Consider the following 21,917-nt stretch of genomic DNA (forward strand, 5'->3'; position numbering starts at 1 on the left):
ATGCACACTTTCGGATGCTAGCAGCCTGCGTTCTAAGCGCACACCCCTTGTGTTTAGCCTGCTAACTGTGCTCGTCATGTTAGGTCTGGTCTCCTGTCTACGTGCATCGTCCGATACGCGTCTAGAAGCGTTTGGCGGCGTCTTACCACTACGCGTTCCAAAAGATGATTACCAAAGCTGTCAGACGGTCGATCTAAGTGTACAGGATGGTCACATGATCGCGGGTGAGCAGCACTCAACGAGAACCTAAGGATCAGGATTTCCTTAGCAGCTTCTCCCTCGAAGCGGATGAAGGCAGTGTTAGGCGCATATATGCTTCACTGTGGGTGGGATGGGGTTTCCCTTGGAGGTCGGCTTTAAAACGGCGCATACCCACCCTGGAAGACAAAAAACCATAATTTGGTCCTCAATCTTAAGAAATATCGTCTTTCCCGCATAACATTTTTTTTCTAGCTAAAGCGCAGTGGAAATAACGGGAGGGAGGTGATGCCTTTCACACCTCCTCGGCAAGTTTGCGAGTACGTGAGGATAGCAAACTTGCAGACGCTCTTCTATCGAGCTCATAGCTTGTACATCGCTGCCACATAACATGTTGTGAGGCTTAATACAGGTGGTGGACACAGAACCAAGCAGCTAAGCAGTTACCCAGTAACCGCTCACATCCCCACTAAGTCCCTGTCAATGTCGTGGTACTCTGCTGTACGTCGCGTATTTAAAAAAGGACAGCAGACTTCACACATATCTTTTCACACCCTAAATGTTGTCCCGATTACTGATCAGCATCTTAGAAAAAGAGGCAACTTTTTATCAATTTTGTGGAACTACTGCCGAGCAAAACACGCTCCTGTTTCACACTATACCTGTCCTCCAGGCTGTAAGCGGTGATTGGTGAGAAATTCGCCTTTCCCTCGATGGTGCCTGAAAATGCTGATTTCCGCTGCTACCTCCGCGCAGCCACGATAAGGCGAAATCGATAAAGACCACACTCTTATCTTCCCATGAGTGTGCGCCCCTCTCGTGTATAGGATAAGGGTAGGCAGCTTCGTGATTGAACCGGCACGACAGGGAAAACTAGACTGCTCACTTTCGACACTCGCCTCGGAAAACATCGCGTCACATGGACAGGAGCTTCCTTGTCATCGTTGCTACGTTTGCCGCGCTGTCAGGTGAGTGCGTGCATCATTTGTGAAAAACTGAGAGTAGCCATATTCTGACGGGCTTGCAAAACATACCACTTGTTCCCAAATATCAGCACTGAGCCTTTACTCATGAACATTTTAGGGCGATCTAAGTAACTAATCTCGGTGCTGATTCTCATAGTAAAATATATGCGTTAGAAAAACGCGCCGCACAGTATACGTAGAAGTCGCAAGTGTCTCACTTCTAGTTTTAGTTTTACTTTTAGGAAGGATTGAGACAGGGAATCATAGTTCATGTACTTGTTACGCTTTAATTCGTTATACGTTTCAGAGTAGTGTAATTTTACCTGATGTTGAGGTTAGTTGGGAATGCTTGCTCGGGGTTAGTTAAATGCACAGTGCCTTCCGTGACGACTACCATAAAACTTGACATAAAAAAAGGGAGGAGGGGAGGAATATCCCTTTTATAACAGTCTACCAAACTAGCTGAGTAAAGCGGAGAGCCCGGAAATTAACAATAGAACAGGCTTGTACGAGTTCGAAAAGTAAAGTCATTCTCGCTACACCTGAGCAATGATTTCTTCTGTCAAAGTAAATAAGCAGGTCTTATCAAATCTATTATTCAAATCTATGTGGCCAGGATATTGCTATGGGTATTCGCTCTCTACGCATTATAAATTGGCCACAACGTAACCTTCCGCGCAGTAAATGTATACACGCCTGACTACGGAATGAAGTGTGAGCAAGAAACGTATCGTTTTTTAAACCTCCCCAAATAGATCGCTAATCTTGACGGAGGAATGCATAATTTCATAAAAGTGCTCATACTCATCTGCCCTCTTTGACAGCCCCCTTGTCATGGCTCTGTGCGCAGGGCTTAAAACGTGATTCATCGGTTTAATACTTATGTACAGCCCAGGAATTGAGCGGTGCATTGTATTCTCAACTGAAAGCAAAAAAATAAAAATGCCTTATTCGCAGGGCGTAGCGAATATTCGTCTGGCGCCTTCAAACGTTTCCGGAAATTGAGAAATTTCGCTTTTAAAGCTCAGCTTAAATGCATGCATATCCAGCACGAACTTCACACAATTACGGTAAAAATAGCGGTGTGAGTGAAGTTCAGGATAGTAGTTCGTGTACAAAAAATTCTGAAAGCACTGTAGAATTTACACTGCAGAAATGGGAGAGCCGGAGTGTTACTGCTGCACACGTGCACCATGTTTGCTCTCATTATCAATACCAACTAACTGCACCGGCATTATCATTGCTAATGCCATCATTGTCATTATCACTTATTGCTGCGTCATTGTCATCGCTACTATCATCCTCACGGTAAAAGGATAATTAGGATGCGCGCTTCACGATCCTGGGCGTGGCACGTCCTATGTTCTCTTTTTTTGCAGAGAAAACACTGCGTGTCCCAAGGTACATGTATTCACTGCAATAATGCCGTGTTCTTCTGGGATGTGCTGCAACGCGCACTAAGACTTATCTCCCGCTCACATCACATGGGGTTAGGTATTTACCTGTGATGGACGCAGAAACACTATACGACACAATTTTCCTGCTAGGTTTGCACGCAGTGTGGCGCAGTGTAATGCCCTTCTGGCACTGCGACTCTGGGAACCACTCTGTGCGGCAATATTTTGTGGAGAGCGCTACGTAAATCCACGAAGTTCTGATCGACAGAAACTACAGCGAAGAAACTGTGGTCCCGTTTGAAAAAGTCAAGCAAATAAAAAAGTTACATTACACACTGCCAGTTAGGAGTGCTACAGGTGTATGAAAACACGGTATGTATTTATTGCAATGTAATATATATGTATTGTATTATGTTGCATTGTACTTTATTGTGTTATATTGCATTGTATAGTATTGTATTGTAGTGTTTTCTTTTTATTGTAACCTACAGCCTAAAAGCATTGAAGAAAAAAAAAATGGCTGTGGCGCAGTTGGTCAAACCACTCGCCTAGGGATCCGAGGGATGGAGGTTCGCCTCCAGGTGGAAACTGGATTTTTATTTTTCTGATTGATAGCTGCCGCGGCCGCACGCACGCACGCACGCACGGACGGAGACCTCAGCGAGTCATGAGCCATAAAAGGCTTTCATTTTAATATACACTAGTCTTTGTTCTCGTCTAAACAGCGACGACAACAAAAATGATGTACTTTTGCGGTTTACTTTTGAATGGAAGTAAAATACTGATGTTTGCATATGGACTCACTATCATTCTTTCCAAACCACAGCCGCAGCGCCCGAATGCCAGCGCAGGGACTATGGACGGGGCAGCGTCGTGTGCGTCTGCAACGTGACGTACTGCGACTTTCTGGGAGACATCGGCCCGCTTCCTAGTGGATCAGCCGTCGCTTTCGAGAGCAATAAGGCTGGCCTTCGGTTTGCAGAGACCACGATACCATTCCGCAGGGCATCTGGTCAGTTTTTTCACTCAATTCTGTTGGATGCGTTGTCCAGCCTCGTATATACAACATTCGTTGAAATTACAATTGGCCTGTGTTCTTAGAAAAAGTTCAACTCTCCTTTTACTCCTTAATGTTTCCTGTCACATTCGACTTTTTCTTTTCGTCTTGAAACAAGTAGTCGATTCTTGCATATAAATTGCTCCTTGTTATTTCTGAGCTCATCGCGGCGCAGTCCATGCCTTTTGCACCATTGGGATATCTAATGCCTCTTCTATTCTTTGATCATCCTTCTTTATAGCAATGAAGCGTTATGCAGTACGTGTTTCGCCCATGGTTTAGTTATTTAAAGACGGGATGCGAGGCTAAAAGACAAATAATTGTATCCCCCTTTTTCAATAAAATTCAAATTTCAAGTTGAGTCTAGGTCAGCACTGTATACGTTTCTAGGAATTACTAAAATCTCGCACAGTTTTAGCAAATGTATAAGTCCAGGAAAAAAAACTAAACTCACTGCCCTTAATTAGAATGGCTAAACGTAGTAGGAAGTTCTAAAGACCCTAAAAAGTTTTACTTAATTTATTTGTGTCAGATAATCCTAAGAAAGCTTTCGGTATTCAGATGTCGAAGGAATCATTTGATTTATCGCAAACAACTAGAAACGTTGTCACCCAGAAATGCCCATTTGCTCTCAGCGTCCAACAAAAATCGCCGCCGCGAGCACATGAATAGCATGAACAGTCGTGTTGCCTGTTAGTGTACTCGAATGAACTTGGACTAAGAAAAGGACGCGCACTTTTGTCGCACATCCTAATGCGCTGAGTGTTCAGGGACCTTGATACTCACGAGCGTGTCTATAAGAGGGCCAATAAGGGCTGGTTTGTCTGCTTGCTTGTCCCGTCGTCCTATTGCTGTCTCACTCCTTTTTTTTTTCTCTCCAGCTTACGATTGCGGTGCCCTAATCGGCGGGAATTTAATAAAATAATACACCCTGCCCTCTTTGCCGTAGCTTTGGCGAAGACGATGCATGCAGAGAGGGTGTTTACACCTGGCCATTTGCAGTCAAATTTTCACAAGCGCGCTTTGGAAATTGCCTTCGATAAACTTGCATAAATCAATAAACTTTCTGCCTTGTGCTCTGCAGAATGAAATCAAGCTTTACGAGCTTCAGTTTAAAAAAATATTTTTTTCCCACGACCTGAACATATCGTGAATATGAGCGAAAAAAATGTTTTGACTCGGCAGTCAGGAATCGTAGGATTAAATCTGGTACCGTAGGCTATGATGCACACGGTTAGTACATGCTTTACATGTCTTTCCATCCATCATATCTCGTGGGAACAGGTTCTGCAAAGGACCCTGATTTGCTGCTCATAGTCAACTCTTCGAAGACATACCAGGAGGTGTTTGGCTTTGGCGGTGCTTTCACAGATGCTGCTGGAATCAACTTGAAGTCTCTTCCCACCAATATGCAAGATGACATCCTGAAGTCGTACTACTCAAAACAGGGTAACATGACCGATGCAATTGTGAATAATTCGAGGCCGTCAGCAGCTTGACATAATAACGTGAAGAATCGGTTGAGTATGAATAGTTCAGTGCTTTCTCAACTCACCCTAAATTTTTTATATAGTGTCCATTTCTTTCTTACACATATCAGCCTTTATTTGCAGTACCATTATTTTAGAACTTTACCCCGGACTGTCATGCTAAAATGTTTTTTATCTGAACCACAATTATATGATGCAGGCTCTGTACTCGTACTGGCTTTTCTGACATTTCTTGACAGTGAATCCAAAGATACGTGCCAAATCCAGCCCTCTCTTTCGGGGCAGCAGGTATATTTCGCGGTTGTAGTTAATAGTTGAGCGCTAAAATGTTTGATATATGACATACTTGTTATTTAGAGCATATTTTTGAATAACCGCTCGGACAAAGAGAAGAACGACAAAAATTATAGGGGACACTTAAGCACCGCCCATGACCCAACAGCGTAGGCTACCACCCGACATATAAAACCCAGCCTTAACCAAGCCGTAAGAACGTGCCTGCGTGGTCTCGTGACGTGAATGCAAGGGTCCTGGCAGGCTTAATCTGATACCACCCTCAATATTTCGTTCAGCAGCGTTGAACCCTTGTAATTTTTATAGATGGCGCCAGATACTCTAGCTACTCGATGGAGCGAAGCAAGGGTGCAGCCAGCAAACCAAAATAATGGCTGCGTGGTATAGACTCTAGATCTGCCAATGTAGTTTTCTCTCCATTGGAGAAAAAAACAAAAAGTGTTCTCCGAGTATGCGGTAACTTCTGGTCACTAGGCCTCGCAAAAAAAAAAAAAAAAAAAAAAAAAAGAAGCAAACCAGTAACCATAAGGATTTATAACAGAAAATAAACTCTCGTAAAGCTATAAAATAAAATAAAGGTCGTCACACATTTTTACAGTTTCACCTTGGTGTTTTGCGTGTATGGTGCCCCTTTTTCCTTGTTTGTTTTCTTTGCTTTTGGTGGTGAGCAACCGCGTGCTGCTCCCAAATATCAAAAATACGCCCCCTCAAACTTTTGAGAGTTTTGTTATTAGCAGATGACGGATCTCTAATACGTTTTCTTGCGGCAGGGCTCGGATACACCATAGGAAGAATTCCTTTGGCGAGCACCGACTTTTCATTACGAAAGTACACTTACGATGACTCGCCTGGAGACTTGAACCTGTCGAACTTCACGCTTGCTCCGGAAGACTTCGATCTCAAGGTATGAAAAAGCAAAGCGAGCCCTAATTACTCCGTTTATAATATGAAAAGTAAAAAGTATTGTAGTCTTTATTTGTCGCTACAGCAGCCTCTGAATTGCGGCGTTATCCGTTTTCTTTCAAAGCGCAGAATGATCTAAGCAATGCCGCAGGTATTTTGTTCTGTTAGCGCACAATGAAGCCGCCGCGCGCTGCTTTATTAAATATTTGTCGCTCATAATACGTCGAGTTGTATTTCGAATGATTGCAGCCACTCACGTCTGTTTCCACATTGTTTCATACTTTTTTTACAGTCACTGTTGGCGGTGTTATAATACGTTGCTTCGCTGACTTTAAATTTAACGCTGACGGGCACTGTTCGACGACTAGCGAGCAGTTTTGCTTCCATCGCCACCGCGGAGTTGCTCATATTTTTGTCGGACGCAGGTTGGCTTAAGCCAGCCGAATAATGAGCTCATTTCAATGATATACCTGTATATACCTGTCTGCTACACAAAGTCTGATCTTGAGCATTAAAAAAAATACTTTGGTTTACTTGCAAGAAGAGCGTTTACTGGTGCTTTCTTCACTTGCAGCAGTCAGCTCACAATAACAGACAGCTCACTCTAGTTTTTGTGCTCTGCATTTGGGCTACACGATGTCCATGCTTTCCAATCCATTCAATCCTTAGCTTATTATGCAGACAGGTACTGGTACATCCCCGGGATCAAGGTTAATGACTATGTGTATGTAGTCCTTTTTTCGACTGCCACCACTAAAAAGGGTACGACATCTCCTTTTCTACTGCTGAGCGGCCCACAAGGAGGATCACGTTTCACTCTGGCCTACGTATAGGTGTCCCTAAACCTCGTAACATAATTGCACATGATTGCATTTAGTGCTTCTTCTGGATTAAGTCGAGGTTTAATTGCTCTTCATGCAAGTTGGCGACAACAAATTAAACGAAGGCAGTGAAAATGTAAATCTAAATGAAATTAAAATGTGCTTTGACTGCAAAGTAATTACATGGTCTGCTGCTAAAACATTTCATGCCCTACATATATGTACTGGACATCGCGATGGGGTGATACACTCGTCATTCCCTTTAACAACGAATACAGGTTTGGCTGATTACACTCCGATGAAAGAAGCTTTGTGAGTTTTTGTATCCTATAGGGTAATTAAGTGCTTAGAAAACAAAGCTGAAGACTTGACAATGTCGCTGAAGGAAAGTTTTTACGCCAAAGCCGCAAATTTCGCCTTCGTATGGACGACCAAGAGGCAGGGCTCGCTTGCTTTGCTTCATTGGTGTCGCATGAATCTGGTCCTAATCTTTGAGTGATGGACTTCAAAAGCATTTTCTTGTCTTTTCTATTTCTTATTGCTTCTCTATACGTTTTACGATCAGTTACAGTATGGGGCCAATTCGTTTTAAGGCAACAATTTTAGGCCTCTCTTTCAAAGAGAAACCCGACGTCGACGGGACGACAATTAAAATTGGATTAAAGAGCCTTCAATTTCACGTTCCTCAAACCCTATTCCAGATGCACACTATGATTGTGGACGAAGTAAATTTAACTATTAGCGCTATAAATATAATTTGCTAATTGATGCAAAGTGGAGATCGAGCTTGGGTCCTTTTTGTTGTTTAGCAACGGCCTATACTCTACCATGTAGGCTCATGCGTGCAGCATGGATAAAGACTCAAGGTGAGGCTGCTCACACAGCGGATGTCGCGAGATGGACGCATGTGGATGGATTTTGTTACATCTTGCACTGCTCAAGCTAGCTAGCTCGTTGACGGCAAAGAAAGAAGATGAGGTGACCTAGGGTATAATAAACTGCTACAAAAACGACAGTTAATGGTTTGTAAGGGGAAACCGCTAAATAATCTGTGGGATCCCCTCAAGCTATCGCGTACAGTTCTCATTTGGATTGACAATGTGTTCTAGAATTCGTTACGCTGTGAGCACGGCAGCGTAGTAAAACGTAGTAAATGTAGTAAATACTACAGAAATCCTACATTGAGAACTCAATTCCACTGCTTCGCAGATCCCGTACATCAAGAAGGCCATGTCACTGTCCGCCGAGCCCATTTGGTTCTTCGGAAGTTCATGGAGCAGCCCGGCATGGATGAAGACCAGCAACAAACTAGAGGGAAGTGGAGTCCTTAAGGGTCAGCCAGGCGGCCCCTACTACAAGTCTTGGGCGAAGTATTACGTGAGGTACGGGGTTCATTGATGCTCCCACACGTTCTTGCTCGCAAGCTCACTCACGTGTACTGGCGTCGTAAGTACAGCCTAATTGGAGCACAAATGGACAGAATGTGTTCGGATTGTTTATTTCCTGGCCTCCTTTCAAAACAAACAATCAAGAGAGTGAAAACGAGAAATGCCTTCCAAGCACCTGCTCACTTTTGTCTTCTCTGGCACTCGCCTGCCTTCTCCTGAAAGTTGAGACCAAGAAAAAGGCTTGAAGAAAACAAAATAAGCACAGCCCAATAATGAAATTAAAGAAAGGAATATTGGAGAAGTAACACTAAGTGATTGAAAGAGAACAAGCAGTATGACAAATAGAACCCAGCGGAATTCCGATGAAAGAAAAAGACATGAGCTGGAATGAAACATACAAGCCAATGTCCCTTTGCGTGTCGTAAATCATTCCAGGTAAATAAAACCCAGTCCGCAGGTCTAGGAGTGAAAAAAGAAGTAGGAAACCTAAGTGGATATAGTAGTTGCGGATGTCAGAGGGCTCATTTCGGATCGTCGAAGGAGGCCTTTCTATTTCCTAGCTGCTTGTGTTTCTGTACAGCGATTAAGTGACAGGATGAAAAAAGTAATATTGGGACGTATTTGGAAGCTTGAAATTAGCCGAATTAGTGTCCAGTGTCCAGCTTAACACATACAGCGTATACATGTCAGAGAAGTGAAAAATACGGGCTCAAGGAGGCAAAACTATGTCGCTGGCTTCGTCTGTCTGACTTTTAAAACGCCAGCGGATCGCCGAGGTCGCGTTCGGTTCCTCGTCGCCGGGTGGCCAGGGGGATGGGCCGAGTGCATCAATGTTGGTGGAGCGCTTGTAACTGTACTTAGGTGGCGCTGCAAGTCCGTTTGTTATTTGTTATAGGTAGCCTGGATGCGGGAGTGCGCGTGCATCGAGGCACCCTATTTTGTTCGACATTGTTAACGGGTGACAGCACCTCATGGTTTTGAATTTTTTAAGCCCTATTTTTGTGTTATTCCTCGCTGTGGTTAAAAATGAGTGGTGCCGAAGGCACTTTCATACGAGCCGCGCTTAGTAACAGGAGGACGACTGAAACGTCACGAAAAAAGATGCAGCTTGGAAAGCTGTTGCCAAGCCTTTTCTTGCGCAAAAGTACTATAACAACAGAATTCTGCCAGTAAGAGAGAGGATGTCCCTGTAGCGAGAGCCAAGAGAGAGGAATGAAAGCCATACATAAAAAAAGTTATTAAGGGAAGGAGTTCAGCGAACGCTACCCCTCATTCTCAAAACACAACTCATATTTAGTTTTGGACTGGCTTGTGATTACGTGGTTCTCGCTTGCTGGCTGAACACATCGCCAAATATAGACATTCTATATGGAGTATATCACGAGCCATTGTCTTGCAAATCGATCGCAGCCGATAAGGTATAAGATAAGCTATATAGGCATTCTTATAAAAGGCTAATCTCTATGTAAGCGAAATTCGGCGCGAGTGGCAGGTACGAACGAGCACCGCCGTCGGGCCATGGGCTTTAACTAGTCACTCGTTCTATCGCTGGGTTCTACTTTCGCCCAAATTTCTTGTCGCTCGGACTTCCCCCGCGATTTGAAGCCAGACTCATCTGGCCGTTTTTTCGTTGTCATATATTTCCTCCAGGGCCTTCGCCTACACAAGCGTTCCGAATTATGAGCGCCGCTGCTTTCGCACCCTCATTGTAGAGAAAGCATTCTTTCTGCAATGGCTGTGGAGCAGATCGCGCCCTTCCCCTCCTCCGCTCAAATACGAATCAAAAGAAGAAAACAAAAACATTTCGCTTACGGGCAACAAAGGGTTAACATTCGCGGTGCAGATTGTTATCGTTAGCCCTGCCGAGGTCATAATACTTGGTTCACAGGAAAGGAAAAGCGCTGTATCTGTCACACTTTTTTTTGTGGACATATTTGTGGACATAGGTTAATATTGCCAAGCAGTTGGTCTGGCGCCTTTTCTTGGTTTTGCATTTATATTAATAGGGAGTCCATAACATCGCAGCCACACGAGAGGCTGCTATAGACTTTACACCAACATTGATATTCCCATAGAGCCGAATGCTATTTTGAAAAAGTCTGCTCCGGCGCCTTGAATGCCCGGACGAATCGGTAGTACTTGCGAGCGGGCTAGTTGGCTATACGACTCCGACGACCTCCGGCACTGCATGGTTTTACACAAAAACAATACACACATGCGAGTATTAAACCAAGACGTCAGATGAGCGCATCATCTGTGTTAACGTCTTGGCTTAATTCTCTTGTGTGTATATTGTTTTTGTGTAAAACCATGCATGCAGCGCCGGAGGTCGTCGGAGGCGAACGAATCGGGAACAGGAATGTTTATTTTTTTTTTCAAGAATGGGGGGGATACCATTCCACAACCTGTTATCCTATCTTTTCTAATATCTTTGTAATTTGGGGAAGTTATCTCAATATCTTTGATTCCGCTTGTAAGCCACGTCTCTATTACGGCAGCAAAATTAAGTTACATGCTAAGAAGCAAGGATTCGACGGATTTTAACCTGCTTAACAGGCTGCGCGGGCGTTTTCAATGAAAAAAACAACAACAAGAAACGATTATTTGGCACCCTTATGTTCGCGGCTGGGACACAATGTTTACTCTGCATTTAGGTCATTTTTTTAGCCGTTAGAACAACCCCAGTTTCTATCGATCATTATTCAGAACATCGTCTGATTTGAATAGTTCTACGGTTATGCATACTTTGTCGTAGACAAGAAAAACCTTTTCACCTGCATTCTTTCTAGGCTTTGCACATGGCTGGCATATTTTTTCTTGATCTCGTAGACCCGAGCTGAATTTGTTTTTTAATTTTGATTTTGTCGCGAAAATCCTACAAATTTGCAGTTAGAGGGTCGTACTTTACCAGTCGATGGCCTTCAGATTCTATTCATTCTTTCAATTTCGATTGGCGCAATCTCGAGGATTTTGTATTGGTTTCTTTTTTTTTTTTTTTTGTTCTAACGTTCCATTGTCTACGTTTGCGTCCTCTGAAGCACCGTCCAGTATTAAGTTTTAGATACTCGATAATTTTGTCAGGTCATTGCAGCGATCTTCAAGAGGCGGCACTAGTTTGGACAGATCGACTACCTGATGTACACAACTTGTAGTTTTGTCGTCGAGGACGGCAAAGTATACTAGTTCGGCATCGATAGAAGTTTGTAGTTCTTCTTTAATCCAAGTCGTCGGCGACCTGTGTAAGCTGTTTGCAGATTTGTGTCCCGTCGGGATAAGTGTTACGTTCCACCTCTCCTGCTAGGAGCAGGAATGTTTAGAGCGTTAGATGTACTGCTACCCCTCCTGGAGGTCAAAGGACGCCGGGATTTGACCTCTAAGGAATGCAGTCGCTAAAGTCACGTATGCCATCGCCGAGATAGGGGTGCCTCCCAAAGCCCTTCGCCTTTGTCTCGATGTCTAACCTAATTCAGCTATGGCGAACATGATGACGTCCCTCAGCTTCAGCCCGCACCACTCCCAAATTTGGCCTCCGCCAGCTCAAACATTTTCGCACCAAAATCAGTGTCCTAATTCGGCTATAGCGATTACAACGGTATCTTCCAAATTTGGTCGGGCCCACACCCAAAATTTGTCCTCCACAGATTTTGAATAAAATCGTGCTACATAGAGTGTAAAAATCGTCATCAATAAGCAATTTACCCAACCACGGAACTCAAGCGTCTTCCCGCATTACCAAGTAATTCCGAGCTAACGCTCGATTTTCAGGTTCGGCAGCGTCAAATCAGTCATGATTTTTTGACGTAGGGCGCAATGTCACAAAGCTGCGGACAGATCAACCGTGGGCATGGCAGCACAAGGAGGTAGGGAGCAGCTGAACGTGTAAACAAACCATATTGTTTTATCACCTGCATAAGTAAGACGAAACGTTCAGATATCCGCATTTCCGCAGCGCTGCCATGCCTGGCTGTTGGAGCATCTCGGCTAGTTTTTATGCCTCAGAATTTCCGTGCCATCGCAAAGGTGGCGCTGGTCCTCGCGTCGGTGCAGTGTTTTTGATGACGAGTTGCCATGTTCGAAGTTGCCGCATGCGCTGATATGCGGCTTTGCTGGCACGTGATGACGGGCTCGTAGTTGTGTTGGCCTTGCTTGTGTAGAGGTTCGTCGGGATGGCATCAGCAGCGCGGGGATGACTGAGTGCACAAGCAAGACGAAATAATTAGAAATGCGCATTTCCGCAGCAATGTCGTGTTCTAGAGAGAAAGCGCAAAAACACGGGCTAGGCAAGTGTTTCTTTCTCCAAACTAGTTCTTTGTATCGAATAACCAAGTCGACTGGCATCTTGTTCAGTTCATGTATGCAGAATCTGAGTACTGTAGGATGTCAATGCACGATAAAGGGCCCAAAGGAGTTCGAAATCACCGGAGAACTCCTCTACAGCACCCGTCATAACCGATGCCGTTTTGGGATGTTACAATATCATATACCGTGTCGTAACATTGCTTCACGGTATGGTTTGAGCACCCCTTTTCTAAAACAACTTTGCAGCCATGTTCTACATATTTGTGCGGGTTCTGTATGATTAGGTTCGTGCAAGAGTATGAGCGTCATGGCGTTCCCATCTGGGGTCTGACGACACAGAATGAGCCCACGACGGGCTTCGTACCAGGGTTTCCTTGGCAGACCTTGGGCTTCACTCCGGCTACACAGAGGGACTTTGTGAAGCTCGATCTGGGACCGGCCCTGGCAGAGGCAGGATACGGCCCGGACAAGCTGAAGATTATGATCTTCGATGATGACCGCATCCTGCTCCTGCATTGGGCAGACGTGGTGAGTAGGACTACGGTCGCTTTCTGCGGCCCATATAAAAGGGAAGAAAAGGCCAACATGTGTTCAACAGGTGGATCATATGTCGGCCAGGTTAAGGGTTTATAGCAATAATCGTATTGCAGTTGTCTTACGTTACGAGTTTTTTCTCCGTCTGGCCTCGAGCGCTATCGCTATTCCCGTTCCGTTGTCATAATCATCGACTGCTAAAGCGTCGGATAAACCATATACATATTGCTGCGAAGATGACGAAGCGGGCAGTGGCGCGTGGCGGAGCACTCGCGCCAGGCCCGCTGGATATTAAAGCATATTTCATCGTCATGTCATGACGTCGTTCTGTTTCTGTTCTGTCTCCTGTCTTCATCGGCTTGCCGCCCCGTAACATTTGGTTGGGGGTGCGGTTCATCCCCATCCTCGCCTTGCACCGTCGAAGCCAACCATACGCCGGGTCCATCGGCCGAGAGCCCGTGGAGATCGCCGCCCAGCTTTGTCCCAGCCATTTGTGCTCAGACCCGACCAGCCGCTCTCCCCAGCCCCGTCCCCAGCCCTGACCACAACACATGACGACCAGGAAGAGCCCAAAGCCGACCCGACCGACCCCACGACGAAGCGATCTCACGACCACTCGAGCGAAGACAGCACCCCCGCCCAAGCCGTTCGGCGTGTCCATGAGCCTTGGACTTCGGCAAACGATGAAGGTTGGACTTGATGCTCCGCTGCAAGCATTCTTCCCATCTTCGCATTCATTGCAGTGTCCAGCGTTTCATGTCCTAATCCTGTGTCTGTTGGATGGAAAAACAGCGCGACAGACGAACGCCACAGCAAAGGATCACACAAGACGAGCGCTGTGTGTTCTGTGGGGTTCGTCTGTCACGCTGTTTTTCCATCCAATATGTTCCACCAACTCGCCCGTTTGGCTATAGGCCTGTGTCTGTGTTCATCGTCACTTCATGCAGTGGATTTCTAGCAATCGATCGTGACGATCGCTCGGTGGCCCCGGGTAGAGCTACAAAGATGACGAAGCGGGCAGTGGCGCGGGGCGGAGCGCTCGCGCCAGGCCCGCTGGCCATTAAAGCATATTTCATCGTCATGTCATCACGTCGTTCTGTTTCTGTCTCCTGTCTTCATCGGCTTGCCGCCCCGTAACAATATTATTTATTACCCCCCTGCCTGCTTAAAGCTTCATGTAAAGCACTCCGTATAAATACGACTATCTGTGGTTCCTCAGTAGTAGGGGCTGAAGTTATGCCTTTTTAATGTTCCAGTGTACCATAAAGAGTCCTTGAAAATGCGTTCACAAGGTAGCCATAAAATGCGTGCATTATGTGGAGGAAATGGCACTGAGTGTGCATGCCACGTATAAATCCTCAAAAGGGAGCTAATAATTTGCTGACATTTTTGAAAATTCCTGTTTTCGCTCTCGGCAATGCGGCGATCAGCAGTGCCGGGCGTTTTCCCGAGTTCCCATGTATTGCATCGTCTCACGCCATTGACGTCAGCTGCGGATACCACCGAGAAGTGCTGTCATTGGTTCGCCAGTGCTATAGCGATGAAATCCCGGTGCTCTCTCAGCTCTTCCGGAGACAGCGGCGCGTTTCCCTTCCTACTCTCTTGCTGTCTAGTATTGCGGAGAAGGAGGAAGAGGGAGGAGTAAGTGAAAAGAAAGTCAATCCAGTCGGGTTTCAAGTGATGGTTTCACGGGCGGAGCGCAGTACCTTCAATATTGCACTAATCTGCCTACTTAATGAACTTCTAAACATAGTTTCGATATTCGCGTACGCTGACGTCTTGCATGTGGGCATCGAACTTTATGCATCCCCAAGGGCAAGTGAGAATGTAGCATTAAGTGTCCACTGTGTCTGCGTACTTGCGCCGTCAAGGGCCAGATCTATCGCCTAACTAAAGCGGTCACCAAAGCATCAAAAGGCAAGTTATGGTACAGTACACTTTCAAAGGTGACACACCATAGGTTCTTAGGCGTAACTATAGACCGTGACCTATCCTAAACGAAGCAAGTCTCCTTGCTCAAAAAAAGCTATACAGTTTTACAGGCATTGTAAGATACATGGCTGGTAAGACTCAAACCGTCGGTGCGATTATTACTTCACCAGCGCCCGGCGCTGTTGGTCGCTTATCTAAGATACGGTGTGCCGGTACTTTCGAGGATACGATTAAATGCCCTGCGAAAACTGGCAAGCGCCCAGGCGCCTGCTTTAAGGGTGTGCTTGGGATTACCATACAAATGCATATTTTATGAGGACGGTGTCTGTCCTGCTCGCATTTATTTCCAACAGAAGCCATTACGAGTAATTTGGCGACGCATAACAATGCAGCACCACACTACCCTGGCCAATATTAGTAGGGCGTGTTCAGAGACAGCCTATTCGAAACCTTGCAAGATGCAGCGCAGTGACATACCTGACAACTGGATGCTTGATCAAGTATTACAGGCGCTATCATAGACAATTCCGAAACTCAACGAGCAGGAAAAAGAAAATTATACGAATACCAATAAAGTCGCACAATACAACAGCTGGACTGAAGCATTGGGTGTTATCATATACTGCATCTGCGCATGGTAACTCAGTGGGTATTGTCGATGGCTCAGCGACAAGAACCTCTTCAGAAGCGGCATTTAACGTGCCTAAAAGCGCCTATGTCCATCGATTTAGGCTCATACGCACGTAAAATTTCATCCGCGGCAAAACCGAATTGGCATGCATACGAGAGGCCATCCGCTCATTGGTCAGCAGACCGCGAACCACTGGGAAATATTGTGTGGCCCAAGACCTGTATTGCAGGTTATGAAAACATACATGAAACCAAAACAAAAAGATACGAGCAGCTTGTGCGGCAAATAGTGCTTCTGCTATATGAGGCATTGCAGTGTGGTCAGAGTACCAAGTTTCAGTGAAGCCCAGCAGGCAATGAAAGCTCCGATGCGGAAAGTAAGCTCGCTGATGGGGATCAGGCTTTCTTTCTCGAGGAGTGATGCTGTAGCCTTAATGGCTAATTCAATGTAGGCTGCCATGGAGTTGCACTAAAAAAATGTGAGCCATCAACAGGACGGCATCTCTCGAACCTTGATGAAGATATATGGTTTTAATCCATCACCTAAATTGTACGATGTCAAGGAACTCTTCAGCGTCGGCTACATTAAAAGCTGCAGAGACAATTTATTATGTTATTTACAAGTGCACTCACTATACGTGTGAGAATAAGACCTCGAAAACTGGAAATCACGGCCTTGGAAACAGCTCTCAGGCAGTCGGACAGGCAACCAATCTTCGAGAAGACTATAACTAAGCAACAGCGAGAAACTAATTTACAAGTGGACTGTGATGAAGGCTTTCTTCGAGATTTTGTGAGTAACAGGCCTGTATTTGTGCCCGTGACACTTGCATGTTCTACGCTGTGCGCGAAGATATGTGTTCTGGTGCAGTGATGTGCGTTTTAGCGTTTATGCCTGCGCATGAATGTGCAGAGCTCTTCTCTGTAGCAGAGCTGTTATGTATGCAATGGCGACTGCTGTGCACGGAAGACATATGCTGCATGTGTGTTGAGCTTTGTTTTTCTGGTTGAGTGCGTGATGGGTCTTGTTTACGCATTTGGGCCTGCAAAGATAGTACAGAACTCTGCTCTTCAAATGTACCGGTTTGTATACAGTGACAACTAGTGTGTATAGAAGAAATATGCTGCATGCTGCGCGAGATTAGTTTCGCCATAGAGTAACAGGCCAGGGTCCCTTTATCGACGGCCGACCTCTACACCTCTCCTTCAATTAAATTACTTTCTCTGTAAGAAAAATTACATGCCTTGCTTCTTGAAATGCAGGCAGTTTCAGATTTATGGCATTGGGTAGAATATTTATGAAGATGCTTAGTTCCGTGAAGGAATCTAATTCCATCGTTGTTATTGCGAGTTCCTGACGCTGCCTGTTTCATTAATTAATGGTACATGAAATATATAACAAGTAAAATGAAGGTCGAATTGTGAAAACTGCACCAGTGCGTCCGGGCAGCGTTTTTGGGTTTTATTGTGTGTAAGAGCAGCGTGAAATCGTGCTCTTGCCAACACAACCACCATTGGGATCAGACCGTTTTTTTATGCGCTAAGATATTATTTTAACAGTTGTTAAAAACAAAAAACAAGAAACGAGTGATCTTTGAACGCTTTGCTCTACGTCAGGTGAAGTGAATAAATAAATTTAGGTCATTTGAAACGTTCTGGACTTTTATTGGTATTCGAAGTTTTCAAATTCCTCGTTTAATCATCAATTTATGTGCATCACCATGCAGCTACTGGGGGATCCTGAGGCAGTCAAATACGTCCATGGTGTAGCTCTCCACTGGTACATGAACAGCTTCATCGGCCCATGGGTTCTGGACAAAATGCGTCAGAGATACCCGAACAAGTTCATCTTCGGCAGCGAAGCCTGCGCTGGATCCTCACCTCTTGAAAAGGATAAAGTTATTCTGGGTAGCTGGGAGCGCGCGGAACTATACGCCAGCGACATACTAACGGTAAGCGGCTGCTCAGTGTACAGCACGATTAATTATTTTGTCGCTATCTTTGAGGTGAGTGCAGTGGTATCAAATTTTCCTGAAAGTGCCTCTTTATTGGCTACTGTCAACTTTACGGTGCCAGTATTTAGCAATACATTAACAATATGCTTCAGTAGGCTATGAGTAAAAAAACATTGATTCTGTTCATTACTATTAGTGCTCGAAAATTAGTGAATCCCTGCAAAATGGTATAATGCTGTTTCTGTCTTTGTTTCCCCTACAATTAATTTCCACAGGACTTCAACCACTGGACTACGGGCTGGATGGACTGGAACCTCGCTTTAGACACAGAGGGGGGCCCCAACTGGGCTAAAAACTTTGTCGATTCCCCAATCATTGTGAACGCTTCTGTCAAAGAGTTCTATAAGCAGCCCATGTACTACGCCCTGGCTCATATCAGGTTCGTTCATCGCTACTCTTCAACAGCTTGGAATAACAATTCTGCGTTGAGACGATTTCTGCATTACATATCCATGCCTGTTGTTCGTCGCAATACAAAGCAGCTAATGCCCACTTCTTCCCGCAGCAAATTCGTCCCGAGAGGCAGCGTCAGGATTGACTCACATTTGAGTGACGCTGCTTCTTGCAATCGGTCTGCAAGTAAGCTCGAGTATGCAGCTTTCAAGACTCCAGACTCAGCTATGGTCGTGGTCGTCCTCAACAGGTAAGCGGTCACTCTTCTACCATGGAGGCCAACAACTGGATCCGCCTTTCCCGGCGCCATGCTGAAATATTATGTCACATTACGTCAAACCATGTCTTACGTCATATTACCTACCATAGCAACAAGAACGTTAATCTCACAAGAATATACTATGCAAGACTATTGTGCGAGGAGAGATGAAAGTTGGATGAATTGGTAGTGAAGAATCGAAAGGTTTCTTTACGTGTGCCATTGCAGTTTCTTCGTGTACGTAAGCTTGCACGTGCGCAACCTTTTCGCGCGCGTAACCCTGCAAACACAAATTTGATTTGTAATATCTCTCCAGGTCGGGGGTTTTACTTTTCTTTAGAATCGTAGCCACCCGTATAGACTGTTTTAATATTTGAAGTTGGAGATGGAATTACAATGTATATTCTTCATCTCTGCTTTCGTATCTTTCAGAGACGATGTGAAATTGACTCTGAAGATAAAGGACGCATCTAGTCCTGGCACCATCCAGAAGGTCATCAATGAGAGGTCTATAACGTCGTTCATTTGGCGATCGTAGCAAAAAAAAACGGCATTAAAAAACTGTATTTTTTTCTGTATAAAAAGTTCATTTCTTCCCCTTGCAGCATAGCAGAATCTGTAAGCCTAGTCCCCCCAGAGCTTCCAACCCCAACCTGAGTGTTCATAGTACTGACATTGCCTTTGTTGTAAGGTTGTGTCTTCACCTGCATTGCCCGAACTGTTGGATTTTCAGCAATGCTGGATGTAAATTTTGGTTTCTCAGCAGTAATGGCTTTAATTGACGCATCGAGACACTCTCGTCGACATTGCCATTATCCTTCTCAACGGGCGTTTATATCCAAGGAAGGACAAGGACTCATGTTTGATTACTCATTATCTCTGTTCTAAGCTGTACAGTTGACCTTTGTGGAAACGTGCCGCTGAAATGGCTGTCAGATTCTGTCCCTTACTTTATTTTGTAGCAAAATATTTCATTAGCTAAAACACACACCTGGGGACCCCTTTTCATAGGCGTTGGCTTTTGCAGCAATCCCCGTAACCGCTATTAAATTTTGATCATTGTCTCTTTTTGTAATGCCTTCAGTGCTGCTAAACAGAGGCCATAGGCTGTGTAAACTAGAAGTTTGGATTTGCTGCGCGAACGACTCTGACTATGCAGTTGTTGAAAATTGTGTTCTTAGCTTGATGATGACCGATAAAGCATACTAAGGGGCTGAAAATACTCTGAAAGTACTGTTGAATCTACACTGTAGAAATGCAAAAGCCTGAGCATTCCTGCTTCACACGGTGCATCACGTTTGCTTTCATTATCATTATCAACGAAATGCTCCGTCATCGCTACTGTCATCATTTTCATTATCACTAATTGCAGCGTCATTGTAATCGCTACTATCATCCTCACAGTAGAACAGGAGAAGTATGATGTGCTTTTCCCGATCCCGCACGTGGCGCAGTTATATCCTGCCATGCGTGAACGCCATATACTGTGGAGGGCCATTAGCATGATTGAATCATATGGAACCCCCTCCTCATTTTGCGTGGGTAAGTACCGTATTCGGTAAGGATTATTAGGTAATTATTTCTTTATGGTTCTTTGAAGTACGTCCCCAAAATATTTCCCAACAGTGAAGAAATACATGATCTATCGTTTCTGGCTGTTTACAAATTAAGCAATCTGCACCCCATGGAAGAAATAAACCTTTTTCTTGCAAAAATACATTTACTGGTAAAGTTCAGTGTGCAACTTAAAAAGAAAGTTTTAGCCGCTGCCGGCACTTTCAGTCTCTTTACCTTCCTGCACCTTCCTGCCAGGGCCTCCCCTGTATATGGCCCTATAGATGGGCTCCGGAAAAACAACGTCGCACAAATCTTTGTATAACTTTTTCTTTTTCACAGTAGATAAATATTCTTTTGAAAATATTGCATATAGAAATCGCACACTTTGAACAACTTTTCTAAAGTAACCAAAAATACCTCCCGTGTAACATTCGATTGGCAAAACAAAATCTGGCAGTGCACGTTTAAGCCTAATTTGGCAGACAGTGAACAAAAATGGATCATGAACTCACGCAAGAACAGAAATCTGCTGACAATCTGCCGCAAAAAAAGATGCCCTAAGCCCACGCCGCCATCCTTGACACTTCTAAATAAATTCGTGCGGCTGCATCTTTCCCATTTTGAAGCCCACACAAAAAACCGCGAATATCCTATGCAGCTTCTGCACACTCAATCTTGCACCGTGTAAAACTTGCATCACACACCACAGCCTGGAAATGAAGAAGAGGTTGCACACCGTGGCACTGGCAAAAATTGATAAGCCAGTTCCTTTCCACTTATCTGCCCTTTCCCGCATGTCATCTGTGCATGCTCTCCAATATGTCTCGCTATCACGATAGCATTCTAGTGGCACGCCAAGGTACTTTGGCGGAGTCGTCACCCAGGACTTGTTTGCAAAATTATCAGGAGCACTTTGCCATCTACCATGCCAGAGTCCCAGGGACTTGGACCAGTTTACCCTACTGCCTGTAGCTTCGCTAAAGGTTTTTACAGAATCAACAACTTCGGGTATATCCTCCTGGTTAACCGTAAAAACCGCAACATCATCGGCTTACGCCAGCAGCTTCACCTCCACGGCTTGCAAACGAAAACCAGTAATATTCTCATTGCCCAAGATATTTAAGCAAAGGGTTTCAATGTAAATGCAGAATAAAAGTGGGCTGAGGGGGCAGCCCTGCCGCACAGAACGCTGCACGCTAATGGGGGCCCCCAGATTTTTATTTACGACTAATCTCGTAGTGCAATTTCGGTACGCCAGGGCCACGCCCTCCCGAATAACAAAACCAACATTTATAGGGTCCATTATACAAAGTAAAATTTCATGGGCAACACAGTCGAACGCCTTTTCAAGGTCAAGGTCAAGGTAACAATGGACCTTCCCTTTATCCCACACGTTTGATGTGGCCCAACGATTTCCTGGATTACCGACTGCAGCCTTCGGGCTAAAACCTTCATATAAATTTTGTAATCAACGTTCGTGAGCGAAATTGCCCGGTATGATGTTATTTGTAGTAGCCTATCTGCTTCATAAGTTTTGGGTATGAGGACTGGTGGGATTTGCCATAAGGAGGCAGTTGGTGATCCTGATGCACGTCCTGCACGAATTTTTTTTCCGCGAGGCTGTCCATTGGTTTATCGAGATTGTGAAGTTTGTCGATGATAATCCTGAGTAGTTGCCAAAAGTAGAACCTTTGATGGATCTAAAAGAATTTTAGAACGACGAAGCCAACCCCTGGTAGTCTCATTATATCAATGTCTTGCGTGTGTTTGTGATGTCTTGCAAAA

At 44.8% G+C, this 21,917-nt stretch overlaps 1 protein-coding gene across 1 annotated transcript; it reads left to right on the top strand.

Moving 5' to 3' along the window:
- Positions 1–1,064: 1,064 nt before the first annotated feature.
- Positions 1,065–19,154, top strand: LOC146198968 (lysosomal acid glucosylceramidase-like). Its single transcript, XM_084592682.1, has 10 exons — positions 1,065–1,166; positions 3,387–3,572; positions 4,902–5,066; positions 6,172–6,305; positions 8,335–8,507; positions 13,097–13,340; positions 17,636–17,860; positions 18,139–18,302; positions 18,429–18,566; positions 19,008–19,154. The coding sequence occupies exons 1-10, from the start codon at positions 1,118–1,120 to the stop codon at positions 19,111–19,113; spliced, it is 1,584 nt and encodes a 527-aa protein (XP_084448808.1). The 5' UTR covers positions 1,065–1,117; the 3' UTR covers positions 19,114–19,154.
- Positions 19,155–21,917: the final 2,763 nt, after the last annotated feature.

Source organism: Amblyomma maculatum, chromosome 2 (assembly GCF_055883805.1).
Source record: "Amblyomma maculatum isolate TAMU_Amacu chromosome 2, ASM5588380v1, whole genome shotgun sequence".
In the NCBI taxonomy this organism is placed as follows: domain Eukaryota; kingdom Metazoa; phylum Arthropoda; class Arachnida; order Ixodida; family Ixodidae; genus Amblyomma; species Amblyomma maculatum.